This window comes from Aedes aegypti, chromosome 1, assembly GCF_002204515.2.
Source record: "Aedes aegypti strain LVP_AGWG chromosome 1, AaegL5.0 Primary Assembly, whole genome shotgun sequence".
Lineage (NCBI taxonomy): Eukaryota > Metazoa > Arthropoda > Insecta > Diptera > Culicidae > Aedes > Aedes aegypti.
In genome coordinates, this window is record NC_035107.1 from 111,864,932 (window position 1) to 111,881,747 (window position 16,816).

General features: G+C 41.2%; 1 protein-coding gene across 2 annotated transcripts; it reads right to left on the minus strand.

The window, feature by feature from the left end:
* Nucleotides 1-522: 522 nt before the first annotated feature.
* On the minus strand, nt 523-13,933 carry LOC5570701 (protein deltex). 2 transcript variants are annotated; one of them, XM_021845405.1, is made up of 5 exons: nt 13,614-13,933; nt 11,657-13,544; nt 11,379-11,587; nt 1,719-1,861; nt 523-1,655 (listed from the first exon to the last, which is right to left on the minus strand). In XM_021845405.1, the coding sequence occupies exons 2-5, from the start codon at nt 12,870-12,872 to the stop codon at nt 1,355-1,357; spliced, it is 1,869 nt and encodes a 622-aa protein (XP_021701097.1). In that variant the 5' UTR covers nt 12,873-13,544; nt 13,614-13,933; the 3' UTR covers nt 523-1,354. The 2 variants fall into 2 exon arrangements, with proteins under 2 accessions (XP_021701097.1, XP_001659292.1); XM_001659242.2 differs by having other exon boundaries at nt 11,657-13,933.
* Nucleotides 13,934-16,816: the final 2,883 nt, after the last annotated feature.

Sequence of the window (16,816 nt, forward strand, 5' to 3'; positions counted from 1 at the left end):
CAAATGCTAACTTTCCTTGAAATAAAAATAGAGATCAGTGAAATTTTTAATCAGAGGGTTCAAAGGTTGCTAAAGACATTAAAGGTTTAAACGAAAATTTATAATAAAAAAAACTTAAATAGTACAGTGTTTGAACCGCTAAACCAATCAAAACTATGTAGATGCTAGTACGAACTTGCCTAACACAGGACACCTTATATAAGAAATGAATGTTATGTTTGAAATTATACTGATAAACGAATTGAAAAAACTTTTTTGAAATAAAAGCATGAAACGTGCTCACCCGTTGAAGTCCATCTTAGACATATCAGACGCAAACCATTCTCAACCTCATCATCAGCACATAGACTGAGAAATAAAATCAACCCGGGGGACACGCAAACACGAATTCAATTGCCTGGGCTACCATAAAGCACTGCTAATCAAAAAGCGTGCAAATCAAGAAAAAATAAATCAAAAACGAAAACGAATCTTACTACTACTAGCCGTATAGAGGATTTCTTTCAAACAAAACTTGGTCAGTAGAATTACTGCAATTTATTGATAAAAAACCAATTCTCTGTTTTTCAAGTTAAAATATAAGAACCTTTTTCTTTGATGGATAGATTTTTTGATTATGTGGATCAATGATTTCAAAAAATAAAGGAAGGAACATGATGTCTAAACGTTCATGAAGATAAATCAATTTGCTAAAAGTATCTACATTCCTTATATTCAGGCTATCTTAAATCTACTATTTACACAGATATTGGAAGAACTTAAAATGGAAGATGCTTGTTGTATTGAACCCAAAACCTTATCTGAGTTCAGTGGGCTAAATTATAAATTAGAGAAAAAAAAACACTTGTTAGAACATAACCTCTTTGAGATTTTCTCGTTTGCTAACAGTACATAAAGTGTAATGAATGTGCGTCAGTTGCCTATTAGAAATATGTGATTTTAAAACATTATATACACATTTCGACTTATTATTGGCACATAGTTAGTCTTTGTTTCCATGGAAGATGTTTGCGTGATATGATTGTTTCTACACTCAAAATCGATTTGAGATCCTGGATATAATAATTTGATAATTGATCCCTTACGACACATAAATGCGATAAACCTTCCATACGATACTTGTTATGAAATACTTCTGAACCACATAGGGGAAGAACACATGTCGATGAGGACTTGAAATTTCCATTACTAGAAGAAAATTCAATCACTCGCTTTAGCTGCTCCAGATCAGACCTTAATTTTTAAAATTTCACACGCGCAAACTCACAGTCTTGTCGCTTCAGTACGATCGATTATAACAGAAAATTAAAACAAAACAATCGAAAACAACTCACTAAACCGAATGGCACCGAACTCAATCGGTTACGCCAAGATGCACCAACTGTTGCATGCACCTCTGCATGTACTGCGGATCCGGAAACATCGAATACTGCGTCTTGTGCTCCACGCCGTTCCAAAGGACCACATCCTCCCTTCCAGTGGTTGCCGATCGGCCAATCGAAAACAGTAGCCGCCGGTCGAAGGCTATCTTCAAATAGCGCAGTATTTTACGCCCCAGAAGGCCATCTGGAAGGAAGCATGTTCGAGGGAATCCCACGGCGAAGAAAGCCCGTCCCGGGTGAGGATGCTCTTTGCTTTGAAGGCCCGATGCAATACTGAAACAGGTGATATGAAATTTGAAAAACTGACTGATTCTGTCATTTTCCACTTTTACTCACTTGTAGGTTATTTGGATGGTGTTCTGCCCTTCGTGACCCGGAAGGCTTCTCGGAATGACGATCCATGACATTGTCCCCGGCGGTTGATCACCAATTTTCTCCCCATACACTGACATGCAAATCGGGCATTCGATGTATAGACTCTGAAAAAAAAGATTGTTAAGTTAAAAACTCACAAAAAAAACACATTTTATGTGAACTTAAGTTATCGCTCAGCTTCTGAGACGCACAGCCGTGTTTATTATTGAGCTCCTCGTTAGTCAGGTTTTTTTTTCTTATCGCCTTTCGATTGTTTCGCGTCTGTGGTGATTACGCAATGAAGTGAGCAAACACCAAACACCTTCTGGATCAACTCCTCGAACTTCCCCGTCAAGCCGACATTCGAGAAGGTGCACGGCTTTTGCCATACAGTTCTCGGCCTGAACAAGGATGATGTGAAAAGACTCCAGTGCAGTAGGGGTGAACAATGTGCGTTCGTCAAGGTCGGCGACCTGGCTCTCGCACAGAAAATAGTGGAAGAACATGACGGACGTCACGAAGTGGAGATAGACGGGAAGCAGCACAAGCTTCGCATAACCATCGAGGAAGGAAGTGTCGAAGTGTGAAGGTGCATTACCTCCCCGAAGATGTAACCAAAGTGAAGATCGTGGAATTTCTGCAAGCGTCCGTGGTGTACAAGGAGCAGGTGCTCTCGTGCAAGCACTGCAAAGAGCAGACACACTCTGGTATATCACGTGTCCAGAACAAACAACTTTTGGTACAGATGAGCTACGCCAACATAGCAAAGCAAAGTGGCAATCGTCCGCCGCCAAAAAAAAAAAAAAACGTCCGGTGTGAAACCACCGAGCGCGGAACCGGTACACAGTATTTCGATCGGCCGAAATCGTGAACTTAATTCTGTAGCACCTTTAAACGTGATTTTTTCGGAATGGTGTCTTCGGACGAAAATTTTCTAAAAATATAGCGCATATATTGACGGTAAATGTTAGTTCGCAACTTTGCCACGGGCGGCGCTGCGAAAATATTTATTTTGAAATGACGATCTTTAAATATGATGTCTTCGGCAAAGTTGTAGATAATCTAAATACAAACAACTTTGCCAAAGACACCTAGTGTGTATTCAACCGCATTTCGAAAATACGGGAGTATTTTATGAACGACCCCCTAAAACTAGTTTCTCTCGTTTATTTTGAAAATGCGAAGTTTCCGGTAGCAACAATGTTCTACAAAATAGTGTTAACAGTCAAAATGAATCATTCTCTAGAAGACACTAGGTTTCTAAAGATCAAGGAAAAGCAGTTATAACCGTTTAAGTGCAAAAATCAGTCATTTTTGGGGTCCGTTTATTTATTCGGGTGGCAGCTGGTGGCAGATGAAACCTAGTAGGATTCAAAATATATCATTAGTAGTTGTAAATGTCGATAGTGTCATTAGTATCCACGAGTATCCCTTTTACTTAGAGGAAGTTTCATCAATGGCTCTTATCACCCTGTAGTACTTAGTTTTATGATGGGTAGAGGGCTATGTGACTCCAAACTTCTTCTTTTTCTTGACACATTCTTCATCTTTATACATACACTCAATAGGTTCCAAATACTTTTATGAAGAAAGTTCTCAATTAGTCTTTACAAAATGACTCACCATACAACTATTTTTCGCTTGTAGTTTTAGCTATTTTTCGTACATAGACACTATAGTAAGTGCAAGCTATGCAAATTTGGTGAAATATTCTGTTGAGAAAAGAGTAAATCATTGAATCACTATTCTGTGAATCAAATCAGTGTTTAAATGTTAACGCAGTTCTTATGGTAGCAACACTCTTTTACAAAATGATCTGATATTGAGACACTTGCCTGATTTTGGATTTGAATTTGATCATCACTTAATTTGCTACTCACCGCATCGTTCTTGCACGTGTCATGTGGTAAACACTAGCCTGCTAGTTAATCTTTTTGGTCTTTTAGTGCTATTATTCGACCAATTAAGCGTGTCAGCTGTATAATGCTAGCACGCAGAGCGAATTAAAGTGCTATTTGGTTACTTGGGATATACGAAAAAACGCAAAAATCTCAAGTGAAAAATAGTTGTAGGGCGAGTCATTTCGTAAAGCGTCTTTTCAGGAGATTGAGAACTTTCTTCAAAAATGTATTTGGAACCTGTTGGTTGTGCGTAATGATAAAGAATGTGTCAAGGCGAAGAAAAAGAAGAAGTATGGAGCCACATAGCCCTCTACCCATCATATAACTAAGTACTACAGAGTAATAAGAGTCATTGATGAAACTTCCTCTAAGTAAAAGGGATACTCGTGGATACTAATGACACTATCGACATTTACAACTACTAATGATGTATTTTGAATACTACTAGGTTTCATCTGCCACCAGCTGCCACCCGAATAAATACACGGACCCCAACAATGACTGATTTTTGCACTTAAACGGTTATAACTGCTTTTCCTTGATCTTTAGAAGACTAGTGTCTTCTAGAGAATGATTCATTTTGACTGTTTACATAATTTTGTAGAACATTGTTGCTACCGGAAACTTCGTATTTTCAAAATATCGGAGAAACACTAGTTTTAGGGGGTCGTTCATAAAATACTCCCGTATTTTGGAAATGCGGCTGAATACACATTAGGTGTCTTTGGCAAAGTTGTTTGTATTTGAATTATCTGCAACAATGCCGAAGACATCATATTTAAAGATCGCCATTTCAAAAAAAATATTTTCGCAGCGCCGCCCGTGGCAAAGTTGCGAACTAACATTTACCGTCAATATATGCGCTATATTTTTAGAAAATTTTCGTCCGAAGACACCATTCCGAAAAAATCACGTTTAAAGGCTCTACAGAATTAAGTTCACGATTTCGGCCGATCGAAATACTGTGCGGTAGGTCCTACCACACGATTACTCACCTAGTTGGTTGCTTTTCCCGAGCTGTCGAAGCCCCCGAGTCAGATCGAACTGTTTGCCCGGTTACGAAAGCAAACAATCAATCCGAGAAGATTGACTTAACGGCGTCCCCCAGCACGCAACAGCAACGCGCGCACGGTTCGTCGTCGTCTCACCGATCGATTCAACAAGCCACCAAAGCTACCCAATATTGCTGTAGTGGACTTGTTCAAAAAGCCGATCCATGCGCTGCGATCGCACAGCAAGAATGGCAACGGCAACGAGACCAATTAGGGGGAGATCCCCCAGTGCCGGACAGCACCCAATACCGGACAAAGTCGAAACATTGAGAAATCATGGTCCAATCAAGTGGTGTATTAGTAGAAAAGAAAGCTTTTATGTAGACTAATGTGTGCGTAGAATAACACATCCTTAAAATATGCATGCCTTTTTTAAAAAGTAGAAAAGTTTGAAAATATTTAAAAAATTGACGTATTTACTTAGTTTTGAGCGTATTTAGTAAATATTTTGAATATGAAAAAATACTTTGGATCCCGTAAGCATGATCGAATATAATCCTAATTTGATAGTATGAATGTATTTTGTACCATAATTGAACTAAATATGAACAGATTACAATTTTGGTTAAGCACCTCCTGTCCCTCAGTTTCGGACAGCATGATTTGTTATATGATATCTTTGTAATTATTGCATCAGTGTCTCAAAAAACTTTCATTTTTCATGGGTTCCGTCGATCATGGTATCAAACATGCAATAAAATTAAGAAGAATGAACATTCAGAACAACATCGTAAAATGTGCTATTTTTCATCATATATGAAAGAGGTTTTTGATAGGCATCTTGCAAACTAAGAAAAACTCACATTATTCTTGTAAATGTTGCAAATGCATTGAATTGGTAATTATAAACTATTTTTATAGTGTACACATTCAATGATGTTCAAATTTATAGAATTCGAGGCATTTCCAGATCGTGTCCGGTATTGGGTGCCACCTTTCAAGATCGATCAATTTGGTACTAAAATACATCATCAAAACGCAATGTCAAAATTCATATATCTATTTTCAAATTTATTTTTGTACACTACAAAAATGAAAATATTTATCATAAATGGGTAACACGAGCCCATAAAATCAATATTTTTCGAATTATGAATTTAGTGGCTTAAGTGTCCGGTACTGGGGGATCTCCCCCTAATCGTCGGCATCCACGAGCAAAAAGCCCCGAAATTGAGGCTTCTTTTACACGTAAATATGATCACATACCTTGAATATTCGCGAAAAAATGATGTTGTGCAAATATGTTCTTTGAGAAGTATAAACAATCAATTGAAATTCTAAAAATATAGAAAATCAGGTTTTTGGCGTAAAATTTTGCGTCCAATAAGCAAGCCTCACCGTAAATGAAGCCCATCCTTTACTATTGTACTTATTACAAAAACTTTTACCGGAAGAAGACTGCTAATGGACCGCTTTAAGCTTAGCAAGTAGTGGAATTCTCTTTGGAAACATTTCTTCAACGCTGTGGACCTTATTTATATAGGAAGGGGCATATTGCCCGGGTTGTTTTGAAACGTAAACATTGGGGCCGTTTACAAAGACATCTTAAACGCTTTTTTGAAGCAATCTGGGAAGAGGAAGTTTCGTGCAGAGCATAACTAACTAAATAAGGAACACCTTGACATAAAAAACTTTAGAAGTGATGCATTTGTTACTGCGATAGAGCAGTATTTCCTTAAGGGGGGGCGTATTGCACCTTTTTACCTTACTGGCAGCGCACGACTAAGGATAAGTAACGGTATATGTACTGGATAGAATGCTTTGAGACTGACAGCGGCGACAGTCTGCTTCCTTAGTAGGGTCGGGTGACACTGGCCCTAAATGGCGTAACGGTTGCTCCAACCGGGCGGGAGTAGGCTCAGATACCATTACCTGACTTGCGCCGATTCGGCTCTGTACATAGTATCCCATGAAGGACTATGTCAACCCTAGCATGGCCTCCTTGCTTGCATAGATAACCATGGGATCATAAAGGCGACTATTCCAGCGGAATTGGATACCGGCTCCTAGGGAGGACCCATAATAGATGATCAACCAAAACAAACAATTAGCGGAATGTGAAGGAGAGGCTTCTGAACGTATCAGTAACCGACTAAGGTTCCCGCCAAGGAAGGAGGCCAAGTAGTAGTTCAAATGGTATGAAAATTAGGAGTTTTGGCTGCCACTATAGCCACAGGAAATTAAATAGGGACAAAAAAAGAGTAAGTTTAACAAGTAAGTAGATGTCTCAAATAATTAATAATATATTAGTGAAGAGTCAAACAACTCCCCACCCCCACCCCTATAACAACTATGGTTAGCGAGAGGTGGAGCACGTTTCACATCGCCATATGAGTTCAATTTTAATCTACGGGTGTGGCAACCCCTGTCTCAAATGAGAACTCCGGGAACAAATTAGAGAGAGAAGAAAAGGAAGAGAGGAGAAGTGAATGGAGAGGAAAGGAGAGTATGGAAAAAAGAGGGAAGAAAGTGATTGATGCTCGAAGAATACGGACGAAATTGAAGCAAGCTCCGAAAGTGAAAAGAAGAAAGCTGAGAGTGCGTGTGGGCAAATAAAGGGAAAACTCCCTCGCGGAAACATCCGAAGTCCGAAACCGGTGTGATAAGTGTCCAGGGGATCCACCTACAAGCCAGGAACGACCTTAGATGGTCCGCAACATTCTGACCGTCGACCATACAACCTTGCGGGAGCTTTGCGACGAGGCAACACGTTGGAGATCGGCGAGCCCAACGCTGGTGGTCAGTGAGCCACGCTATCACTGTCTGAATCACTGCTATCACTGTAGAATGTCCCCGAAGGACATTCTACACACGACGAAGTTTGAGCCCTGAAGTCCCAGCTGCTGGAATCGAAACGAGGAGGCCCGAAGGAGATGAAACGGAAGTAGAGAATTTGGATATGATGAGCGATGATGAAGATAAATCCAGTTGCCGGTACTTCCACTGATGGAAAACATCGAAGTATTGGATTATACTCATGTAACAAATTAGGTAAAGGAAGAGATAACAAACGGCAATTACAAAAGCGTTTGAAGAAAGCTCATCTGAAAAAATACAATGAAGCCATAAAGTACTCTAAGTTCCTGGTGGTGCATCAGAGCACCACCTCATATTTATTTTAAGTTACCTTGAACACTAATTGAGCTTGAGCTTGAGCTTGAGCTTGAGCTTGAGCTTGAGCTTGAGCTTGATTGGCCGCCCGTGGATGCACTCCAGTATCGCCAGATCAGCTGCACTTACACAAGGAACCAACCGAATGACTGCTTGGGACTAACAGGCATCCTCAGTGTATAAGTGCTGGTGGTGGTATTTTTAGGCAACAATGGCACCTGCCACGTCAGAATGCAGACCAATAAGGGGAAGGGGGAGGAATTGATGATGCATTGAACTGACTCCCACGTAGACCGTATATTCCACTGCATCCACGTCAGTTCATGCGGGAGTGTATGGATTGGTAGAAAGGCATGACAGAGAGGTTTGCTTTTGTGGTTAGCAGACTGCCTATGTATCAGGCGTAAGAAAGGCGTGCGCGTGGAAGTAGGAAGCGTTAGGGAAACGGTTTCTTGTCCGTCTCTGGTTCTAGCGTTTGCTATGAACGAATAGTTTGAGTGGGATATATTTAGAATGGAAGATAGAAGCAAGTGAGAGATATACAACTACAAAGTACGAGGAAAGGGACGGGCCTGGGATTGAACCCATGACCTTCTGCATATGAAGCAGAAGCGGTAGCCATCAGACCACCAACCCCGTCTTGTTACCTTGAACACTAATTCTTAGTTTAAAAACAAGGTTTTGTTCTACGATTTTGCGCAAAAATGTACATTTCTATTTTTAATCATGAAAAAAAAGTCATGGGCGGGATAGGGTTAAATTTCCCTGTGTTTTGTGCTACTTCATTCTATTGAAGACCGCGCCAAAAACAGCGAAACGTAGGAATTTAGGCGAAGCTCTCGTCATCAAAACGGAGGAAACGCCAAGCTTCTGAAGGCGATGCGAGAAAGTTATCGCCATTGGGCGCAGATGTGCGGAGCATAACGCGGACTAGGATTAGTGAAATGATCCTAGTCTTAAAGAAGGACGCCAAGGAAAAGGGTGCAGTCTATAAGCAACTGGCACAAGAAGTACTTGGCAACGAGGTTGATGTAAGTTCCCTGACTGCTGAAGCGACTCTCCAGTGTAAAAATCTGGATGAGGTTACCGATGCAGCGGAGGTCTCGGCTGCCCTCAAAGAACAGTGTGAAATCGACGTAACCAGTAGGCCATCCACCTTCGAAAGGGCCCACAGGGCACCCAGGTGGCGGCGATCAGGCTGCCGTTCGCAGAGGCCTACAAAACGAAGAACTTGGGCATACTCAAGGTAGGCTGGTCGGTTTGCCGGCTGAGCATTAACCTGGGACACGGTTATATGAAAAATTTAGATTCTCGCTCCAGTCCACTTTTTGGATTGCATTTAGGTCCCATAACAACTGTGCAAAATTTCAGCTCGATCGGAGAAACTATATTTTAGTGCCAGCCGTTCAAAGTTTGTATGGGATTTACTATACGCTTCCAATCGCAAAACGCAACATACTGTTAGCCATCTAAGGTAAAAAGGTGTAATACGCCCCCCTTAAGGAAATTCTGCTCTATCGCAGTAGCAAATACACCACTTCTAAAGTTTTTTATGTCAAGGTGTTCCTTATTTAGTTGGTCATGCTCTACACGCAACTTTCTCTTTCCATGTTGTTTCCAAAAAGTGTACAAGATGTTTTTCTGTAAACGGTCCTAATGTTTACGTTTCAAAACAACCCGGACAATATGCCCCTCCCATAGATAAAAGGTCCACAGCGTTGCATAAATGTTTCCAAGGAGAATTCCACCACCTGCTAAGCTTAAAAGGGTCCATTAGCATTCGTCTTCTGGTAAAAGTTTTTGTAATAAGTGCAATAGTAAAGAATGGGTTCCATTCTCCCTGAGGCCTGCTTATCAGAAGCAAAATTTTAAACCAAAAACCTGATTTTTAATGTTTTAAGAATTTCTATTGATTGTTTATACTTTTCAAAGAACATATATGCGTGATCATATCTACTTGCAAAAGAAGCCTCAATCCCGTGAAAATGAAGAGGTGCGTATTGCCCCGTTGGGGCGTATTACACCGAGTTACCCTATACTTTGGTAGCGCAACTAGTCAGATGATGACAGATTTGATTTTTCACGCATCCATCACATGCCGCTGTGGGGAAAAATGATTTATTTTCCTAATATAAGACGGTTCACAGTGAAACAATTAGGCGTAAAAGGTAGGAATATCCTTTCTCTATGTTCTACATACGTTTGTTTTTTGTATTATTGCACTACTTTCATAAAAATTGAGATCCGGTTGGTAGGAGCACTAGTTTGAGGTTAAAAAACCAGGATATGTGAGGTTAGTTTCATTGGAACTTTCGCCTGAGCGATTTTTGCGCTTGAATAAAACAAGCTTCGGGACATTCTCCGCTGCCCCTAAAAATACCATTGGGTAGATAAATGAATTCTCTACCATTGGATCTCATTCAATTTCATGCATAAGTGAAGTAAGCGGTGAAAATAAATATTTTGTTCCGAATGTTTTGAAACCATGAATGAGTTTGACATTGCTCTCATCAACCATCATCATGACGACAGCAGCACACCCCACCGGACGATTGTCGTATTGGGAGCGCATGGGAAAACTTACTTTTGCAAAGAAAAATCGCCAGAGGTCGCCCATTGACCTCTATAAAAATTCTGATCTCGAGATCTCGATAGGTGTTTTTACGATAAACAACATTGCCGAAGACCGCAAAGAAATCCGATGCTTGTGAAAAAAGTTATTTACCTACCATAGACTATTCGGAAGTTTTGCCCGATTTTGTTAAATTATTGTTATTCCTTTACGTGTTAATCAACGTCGCATTGCGAATAGGTTTTCATTGAATAACTTTTTTCACAAGTGTCGGATTGTTTCGCGATCTTCGGCAATATTCTTTATCGTAAAAATACCTATCGAGGTCTGTGTTCAGAACTTTTATAGAGCTCAATGGGCGACCTGTGGTGATTTTTCTTTGCAAAAGTAAGTTTTCTCATAGTACATCCCATACAAACTTTGAACGGCTGGCGCTAAAATATATTTCCTCCAATCGCGATGAAATTTTGCACAGTTGGTATGGGACCTAAATGCAATCCTAAAAGTAGACTGGAGCGAGAATCTAAATTTTGTCCCGCACTACTGAGCATACAACAGCCTTGTATGCTTCAAGTGTTTCGGGCAGGGCCATAAGTCGTGGAATTGCAATGGTCCCGACAGAAGTAAGATGTGCAGAAAATTCGTGAACAGGTCTAATATTTATTTATTTATTTCATTTCATTTATTTATTTTAATAAGGCTCTCTTTAAACTCATGCGTTTATCAGTTCTCTGTTTGGGATACTGTTTGAACCCATATTTATCTGGAACTAAATAGGTACTCTCATTTCGCTTTTAACACTCTTCAACGGACTATACTACAATTTTCCATTATATTTCCTTTGCCTTAACTATCTCATCAGGAAAGATGATGAAATAGTCTCATTACATGGCGAAGGCAAAAATCTCCCAGTTAAACTTGCCTCTGAGCCCGGTGTTCATGTCCGTAGGAAATGTGTTGTTTGAACTAACCTATGAAAAGTTGTCTCCAATTATAATCTGCCTACCTTTTGATTTTCCTTTTGCTGCCCCAAAATCAACTCGTTCAGACAGTTCAGATGCATGAGATGCTGACAGCGCGACAGAGAAACCGTAGGATTGTGGTTATTGTGGCGCAACTCTTCCATACACATCGGACAGGGTTGAGCATGGGGCCACTGAGGCGGATCCACCACCCTCACGAATCGCGATATCATATCACTGGCCGGATCCACTCCTAAAATCAAAAAAGGAACAGTACAGTGTATTTTTTGAAACTTGTCTGATGAGAAGATTTTAATCGTACCGACAATCGCTCCGGGAATGTTCTGCTGCGAGGAAGCCGGCGTAAAAACGTCATCACTGCCCATAGAGCAGTCCAACAGATCGGAAACCGATCCGAGGTTGTTACTTTTCCGTCCGGTGCTATCTTTGCTCTCCTGGCTGAGGTAGGTGGACACAGTATCCACACTGGGCCTCCGTCCCGAGTTGATGCTGGAAGAATCGGTTTCGATCAGCGATTCACCTCGGCTGCGCGACTTGCTCCGGTGCCTTTGAAATCCTCCCATTGATCGGCTACTGGGGTGACTTCGAAGTGATTGCTGATGGGAGTGATTGGATTGGAATTGTTGCTGGTTATGATGATGGCTCTGGTGTTGGCTAGAGGTGGATGGGTTGGAGCTCTGGGGGTAATCTGGAAGTTCCTGATGCTGGGAATGTTTCGTCCCGAAGATGTTGAGATTGTGCAATATTTGACGAGCGAGATTGGTCGGCGTAACCGGAACCATGTCTATTTGTTTGCCGACTTTGAGAGCTTTTGTGGCTCGTTTTTGTTGGTTGGCGCACAGCACTGGCTGGGATTTTGACTTTGAATGGAGATGTGATGTGGATTGTTGAGAACCGGATGTATTCGAAGAACATGAACTCGCTCCACTTGAGATTAATTGATTTGGTTTTGGAGGAAGGTTTGGAACGGAGAGAGAAGCCTGAGGAGTAGCATTGGTCGCTTGATTTGGTGGTAGCTTTACGAGTGGGTAAGGTGCTTGTTGTATCCGACGTATGCTTCTTAGCGGCCCATTTTGATGGCGTATTTGTGTAAGATTAAGGAAGTTTATGGTATACGGTAGGTTAAGGTGACTCTTCGTAAGATCAATTGTTTGGTCACCTCGAGCCCAAGCTTCCTCGATCACGCATTGAACCTCCATAGTATAGCTATGCCAATCGTTCCCAGAAGATCCGCACCACTCCCATTTGGTTCCTTTGCCAGCTGGTGAACTAGGTTTGTAGAAATGTCTCCGAACGTTTGTCACAGCAAATTCCTGATCCTCACAGCATTGTGTCATAGTTCGAACGTTGACATAGTACTGATCCAACGATGGATCTGCATCGCTCAGCAGAACTCGGGTGAGCTTTTTACCGTGAGCCCGTTCCAGGTGCTGCGAAACAGCTGGACTATACGGTAGCCATTTGGCTCCGCGAGATTCGAACTCCCAGACAACCACTGCATGACCAGAATTTGTCATTCTGGTAATCTGGGTTTGGCTATGCTCAACTAAATTTATGGCACACGACTAACAATTCTCTTCTTTTACTCCGCCTGTCTACACTAATGCCACGGGGCGCTCGATCACTCTAATACGATCGTCTGTACAGAGTCCATTTTCGCCATAGCGCTACAGCCGTTCACTCTCGAAGAAATTGGATGTTGTTCTCGATACAGGATGTTCAACATTAGAATATATCGTTCCTGCACTTCAGCAAATCACCACAAGTTCATTCAACCTCCTAATAACTCACCAGCACGGGCGAAGGAAGCAGAAGAGAACAAAAACGAGAGCACTTACGAGTGCGATTAACACTGGGCAATTAAAAGCCTCAATTCCACCATTTAATAACCACCCTCCTCTTCGGCTAACAAGCCCACGAGCCCACTTGTTAACAACACCGCCATGGCAAACGATCCTACTTTACACAGCTTAGACACATCTACTGCACCATTCACTAACCACCGATCACATTTTGCACATCAAATTGACACTATCAACTCTAATTGAGCCAGAAAATGGCTCCAAACTGGCAGCAATCAGCGAATCAGTTAAAGCATCTACCCTAATTTCAATTGACTTCTTCGAACCTTTGGACACCACCACTGACACTGGCTGCTGCTGCTGAACGACTACCGTATAGCTCTGAAACTATACGGAGAAATCAAGATGGCGAGATTTATTTCTCATTCACTGTGGCTCACTTATCCATAAACCTACCGCAATTCACTTGTTCGAAGCGATCCTCACTTCAACATCAATGCTACAGAAAATGGTTTCAATCACTTCTCACCTCAGTCTCCGCAGATGAGTCTTCGAGGATCAGTCATTCACTTGTTTTGTTTGCTTCCACCATCGCACGAACACCGCGGCGATCAATCACAACCACCTACAATCCATATACCTTCCCAGCAGTACCAGAACCCTCAGCATAATACTCATACAAGCGCAAGTCGAAAGGGAACATGCACCGACTGCACATATGCATTGCATAAAACATTATGCCAAATGCACACGCGCACATGTTGGTGAGATGTGATTTTTTAAATGGACGCACCCCTCTGCATATTGAAGATGTCTCATACAAGCGAGCGCGCGTTTTGTAGTGTGCCATGCGCTTGAGGGTATGTAAGGTGTAGTAGGCGCTTGCGTGTAGCTATGTTTTGAGATCGACCGTCGCGCGAACCCTTCGAAGGGTTGCGGTACGCGTATGCCAGTAGAGAGCATACGACGAACCACCTGTATCGAAGCTGCATTTTACACTTGATTATTATGTTTCGCATCTCATGGGATCAGCTTTGTGCATTAACGAGTAGGGTAAAGTATGTTTATTTTGGACATTTATATGCTGTGGCGCGAGAAGTTTGTAGGACATATCCTAGGACTCATTCATAAATTTCATAACGCTGAAAGGGTTGGGGTTTGTTCACAAATTTCATAACGCTGAAGGGGGTGGGTAGGTGTTCTGCTGGTGTTACGGCCCACACAAAATTTGTAAAATATTCATACAATAAGCGTTACGAGGGGGTGGGGTGGGTGTCAAAAATTGCCATTTTCAGCGTTATGAAATATGTGAATTAACCCTTGGGTGTGTGATCTCATGATATTACGGGTTATACACATTTTGTAGGACATTCATATAAAAAGCGTTACGATAGGATGGGTGAGTGTCAAAATAGTTATTTATGCAACAACAAGTTGCCAAATGAATATGTCGCCAGGTGTGTTTGCGGATATTCTTTCGTGCAAAGTAGGTTACAAGCCGCAGGCCATTATCATTGGTAACGGAATAAAGGCTTTCCGTTCCAATGACGGGTTGGAAGAAATCTTCTCTCCCGACCTGCGCATTTGCGTTACCGATGACTATTAGAGTGGTTCAAAAAATCGTTTTTGCTCCACACCGCTAATTCGATTCTAGATTAAATTCTGAATGTCCTCCCAAAATTTGAGCTCATTCGGATGAAAACTGAGACTGCACAAGCCATTTGAAGTTTATATGGGAATTACTATGGGAAAAGCAAGCAATTCATTCAATCGGTCATAGCGTTTGCCCATGTGCTCTTGGGGATTTGAGCTACATTGATACTTTCAGACACATTCATCAGCTACAACTTTGCCGAAGACCGCTTCCAAATCGGACGTCTCAGTAATTAGTTATTGATTTATATCCAGTCACAAATTCTTCAGCAGTGCTCATATAACTTCTGAACAGGCAATATTGCTGCACCTGGCGCGAAAGATAGCACGCACAAATCATGGCTACTATGTTTTACTGCATATATCCAGTGATGCCTGCAGAACAGCCCAATAATTATAGCCAAAGTTTTACAACTCATTCAAAAATCAATAACTAATTACTGGGACGTCCGATTTAAAAACGGTCTTCGGCAAAATTGTAGCTGATTATTGTATGTCACAGTATCAACGTAGTTCTAATCCCCAAGAGCACATGGGCAAACATTATAATCAATTGAATGAATTGCTTGCTTATCCCATAGTAATTCCCATATAAACTACAAATGGCTTGTGCAGTCTCAGTTTTCATCCGAATGAGCTCAAATTTTGGGAGGACACTCAGAATTTAATCTAGAATCGAATGAGCGGTGTGGAGCAAAAACGATTTTTTGAACCACTCTAATGACTATCTTGACGTCTTGTTTTGGGTACTCTCCGTAGGCCTTATCCAGGCTCTCATAGAACTCATCTTTCATGTCATCGGGCTTCTCGTTCGTTGGCGCATATATGTTGATCTGGCTGTAGTTGAAGAAATTTCCCTTCATTCTTAACACACAGATTCGGTCGCTTACCGGTTTCCACCGAATAATTCGTTTCATCTGCTTCCCAATCACTATGAACACATCTCCACGTTCTGTTTTGTCGCCACCGCTGTAGTAGATGTACTTGAATGAAGTGTTAGCGATGGGGTCCACCGCTCGGAATTCGCGTTCTCCGGTTCTCGGCCAACGTATTTCCTGGATAGCTGCCACGTTCACGCCGACATTCCGCAGTTCACGTTACTGAACTTTTCCAAAGAATCTCTGTCGACTTGTCAAGATTGTTTTACTAATGAGTTGGACATGTAATTTTTTCTTCTATTAAAGAGCCAATTTTCCACCAAACAAATATAATTGTGTAAACAAATGTACAGGAGACGAACTAACGTTTTGGTTGCTTCGCACTTCAGCTGTTTCCATGCTTAACATGAACATGGTTAAAAGCTGAATACTGCCGTTATACGCATAATTGTCCCATGTTACTTTTTGTGTATTTTGACTTTTTTGTCATCAAACAGTTTATTTTTACGTATAGTTTTAGAAAACACTTACCAAAAATTAACTTTGTTCGGAAACTCAATGAAAAGCAAGCCAAGTCAATTTGTCCCATTGTTGAATTTCCACGCATAACTGTCCCACTACTGTATTTCTACACATAACTGTCACACTATACAATTCGCTGCGCTGATCTCGAACAAGTAGGCATTCAGTAGGCAGTTTTTAATTACTGCTGGTAGTTGGGAAAATCGTTTTGGATATCTTCTTTCGTTGGCTTTACATCCCATGTGGAATACAACCTGTTTCATGTGTTTATATTATCGGGATGTATTCATCATTCATGCGAGCCTAACGTCAAATTTGATTGAAATTTTCAATACCAGAATATTATTTCCCATCCGTTTTTCAATGAATTTTCAGGACCGATCACAAAATTCTTGGTTTTGGAACCGCAGTCATCGATTAGAAATTTCATCACAAAGAGTACTGAGGTAATCCCACTTGAAGAATCAGTAATCACTTTAATTTCGAGTCCATGGCTTGCGACAAATTAACACTATGATTTAGCAAACTAAGTCTAAATAAAACAGTTCGACCGCTTTTGGGTTACTTGGCTACATGCTGGGTTGTTCCGAATAACGGTTCACTGGT

Excerpts from the sequence above, each read along its gene's own strand:
- LOC5570701 (XM_021845405.1), bottom strand. The coding sequence starts at position 12,872 with ATGACAAATTCTGGTCATGCAGTGGTTGTCTGGGAGTTCGAATCTCGC. Across the intron at positions 1,862-11,378 it reads AGCAAAAGGAAAATCAAAAG|AGTCTATACATCGAATGCCC; the intron begins GTAGGCAGATTA and ends CTTTTTTTTCAG. Across the intron at positions 1,656-1,718 it reads ACCATCCAAATAACCTACAA|TATTGCATCGGGCCTTCAAA; the intron begins GTGAGTAAAAGT and ends CACCTGTTTCAG.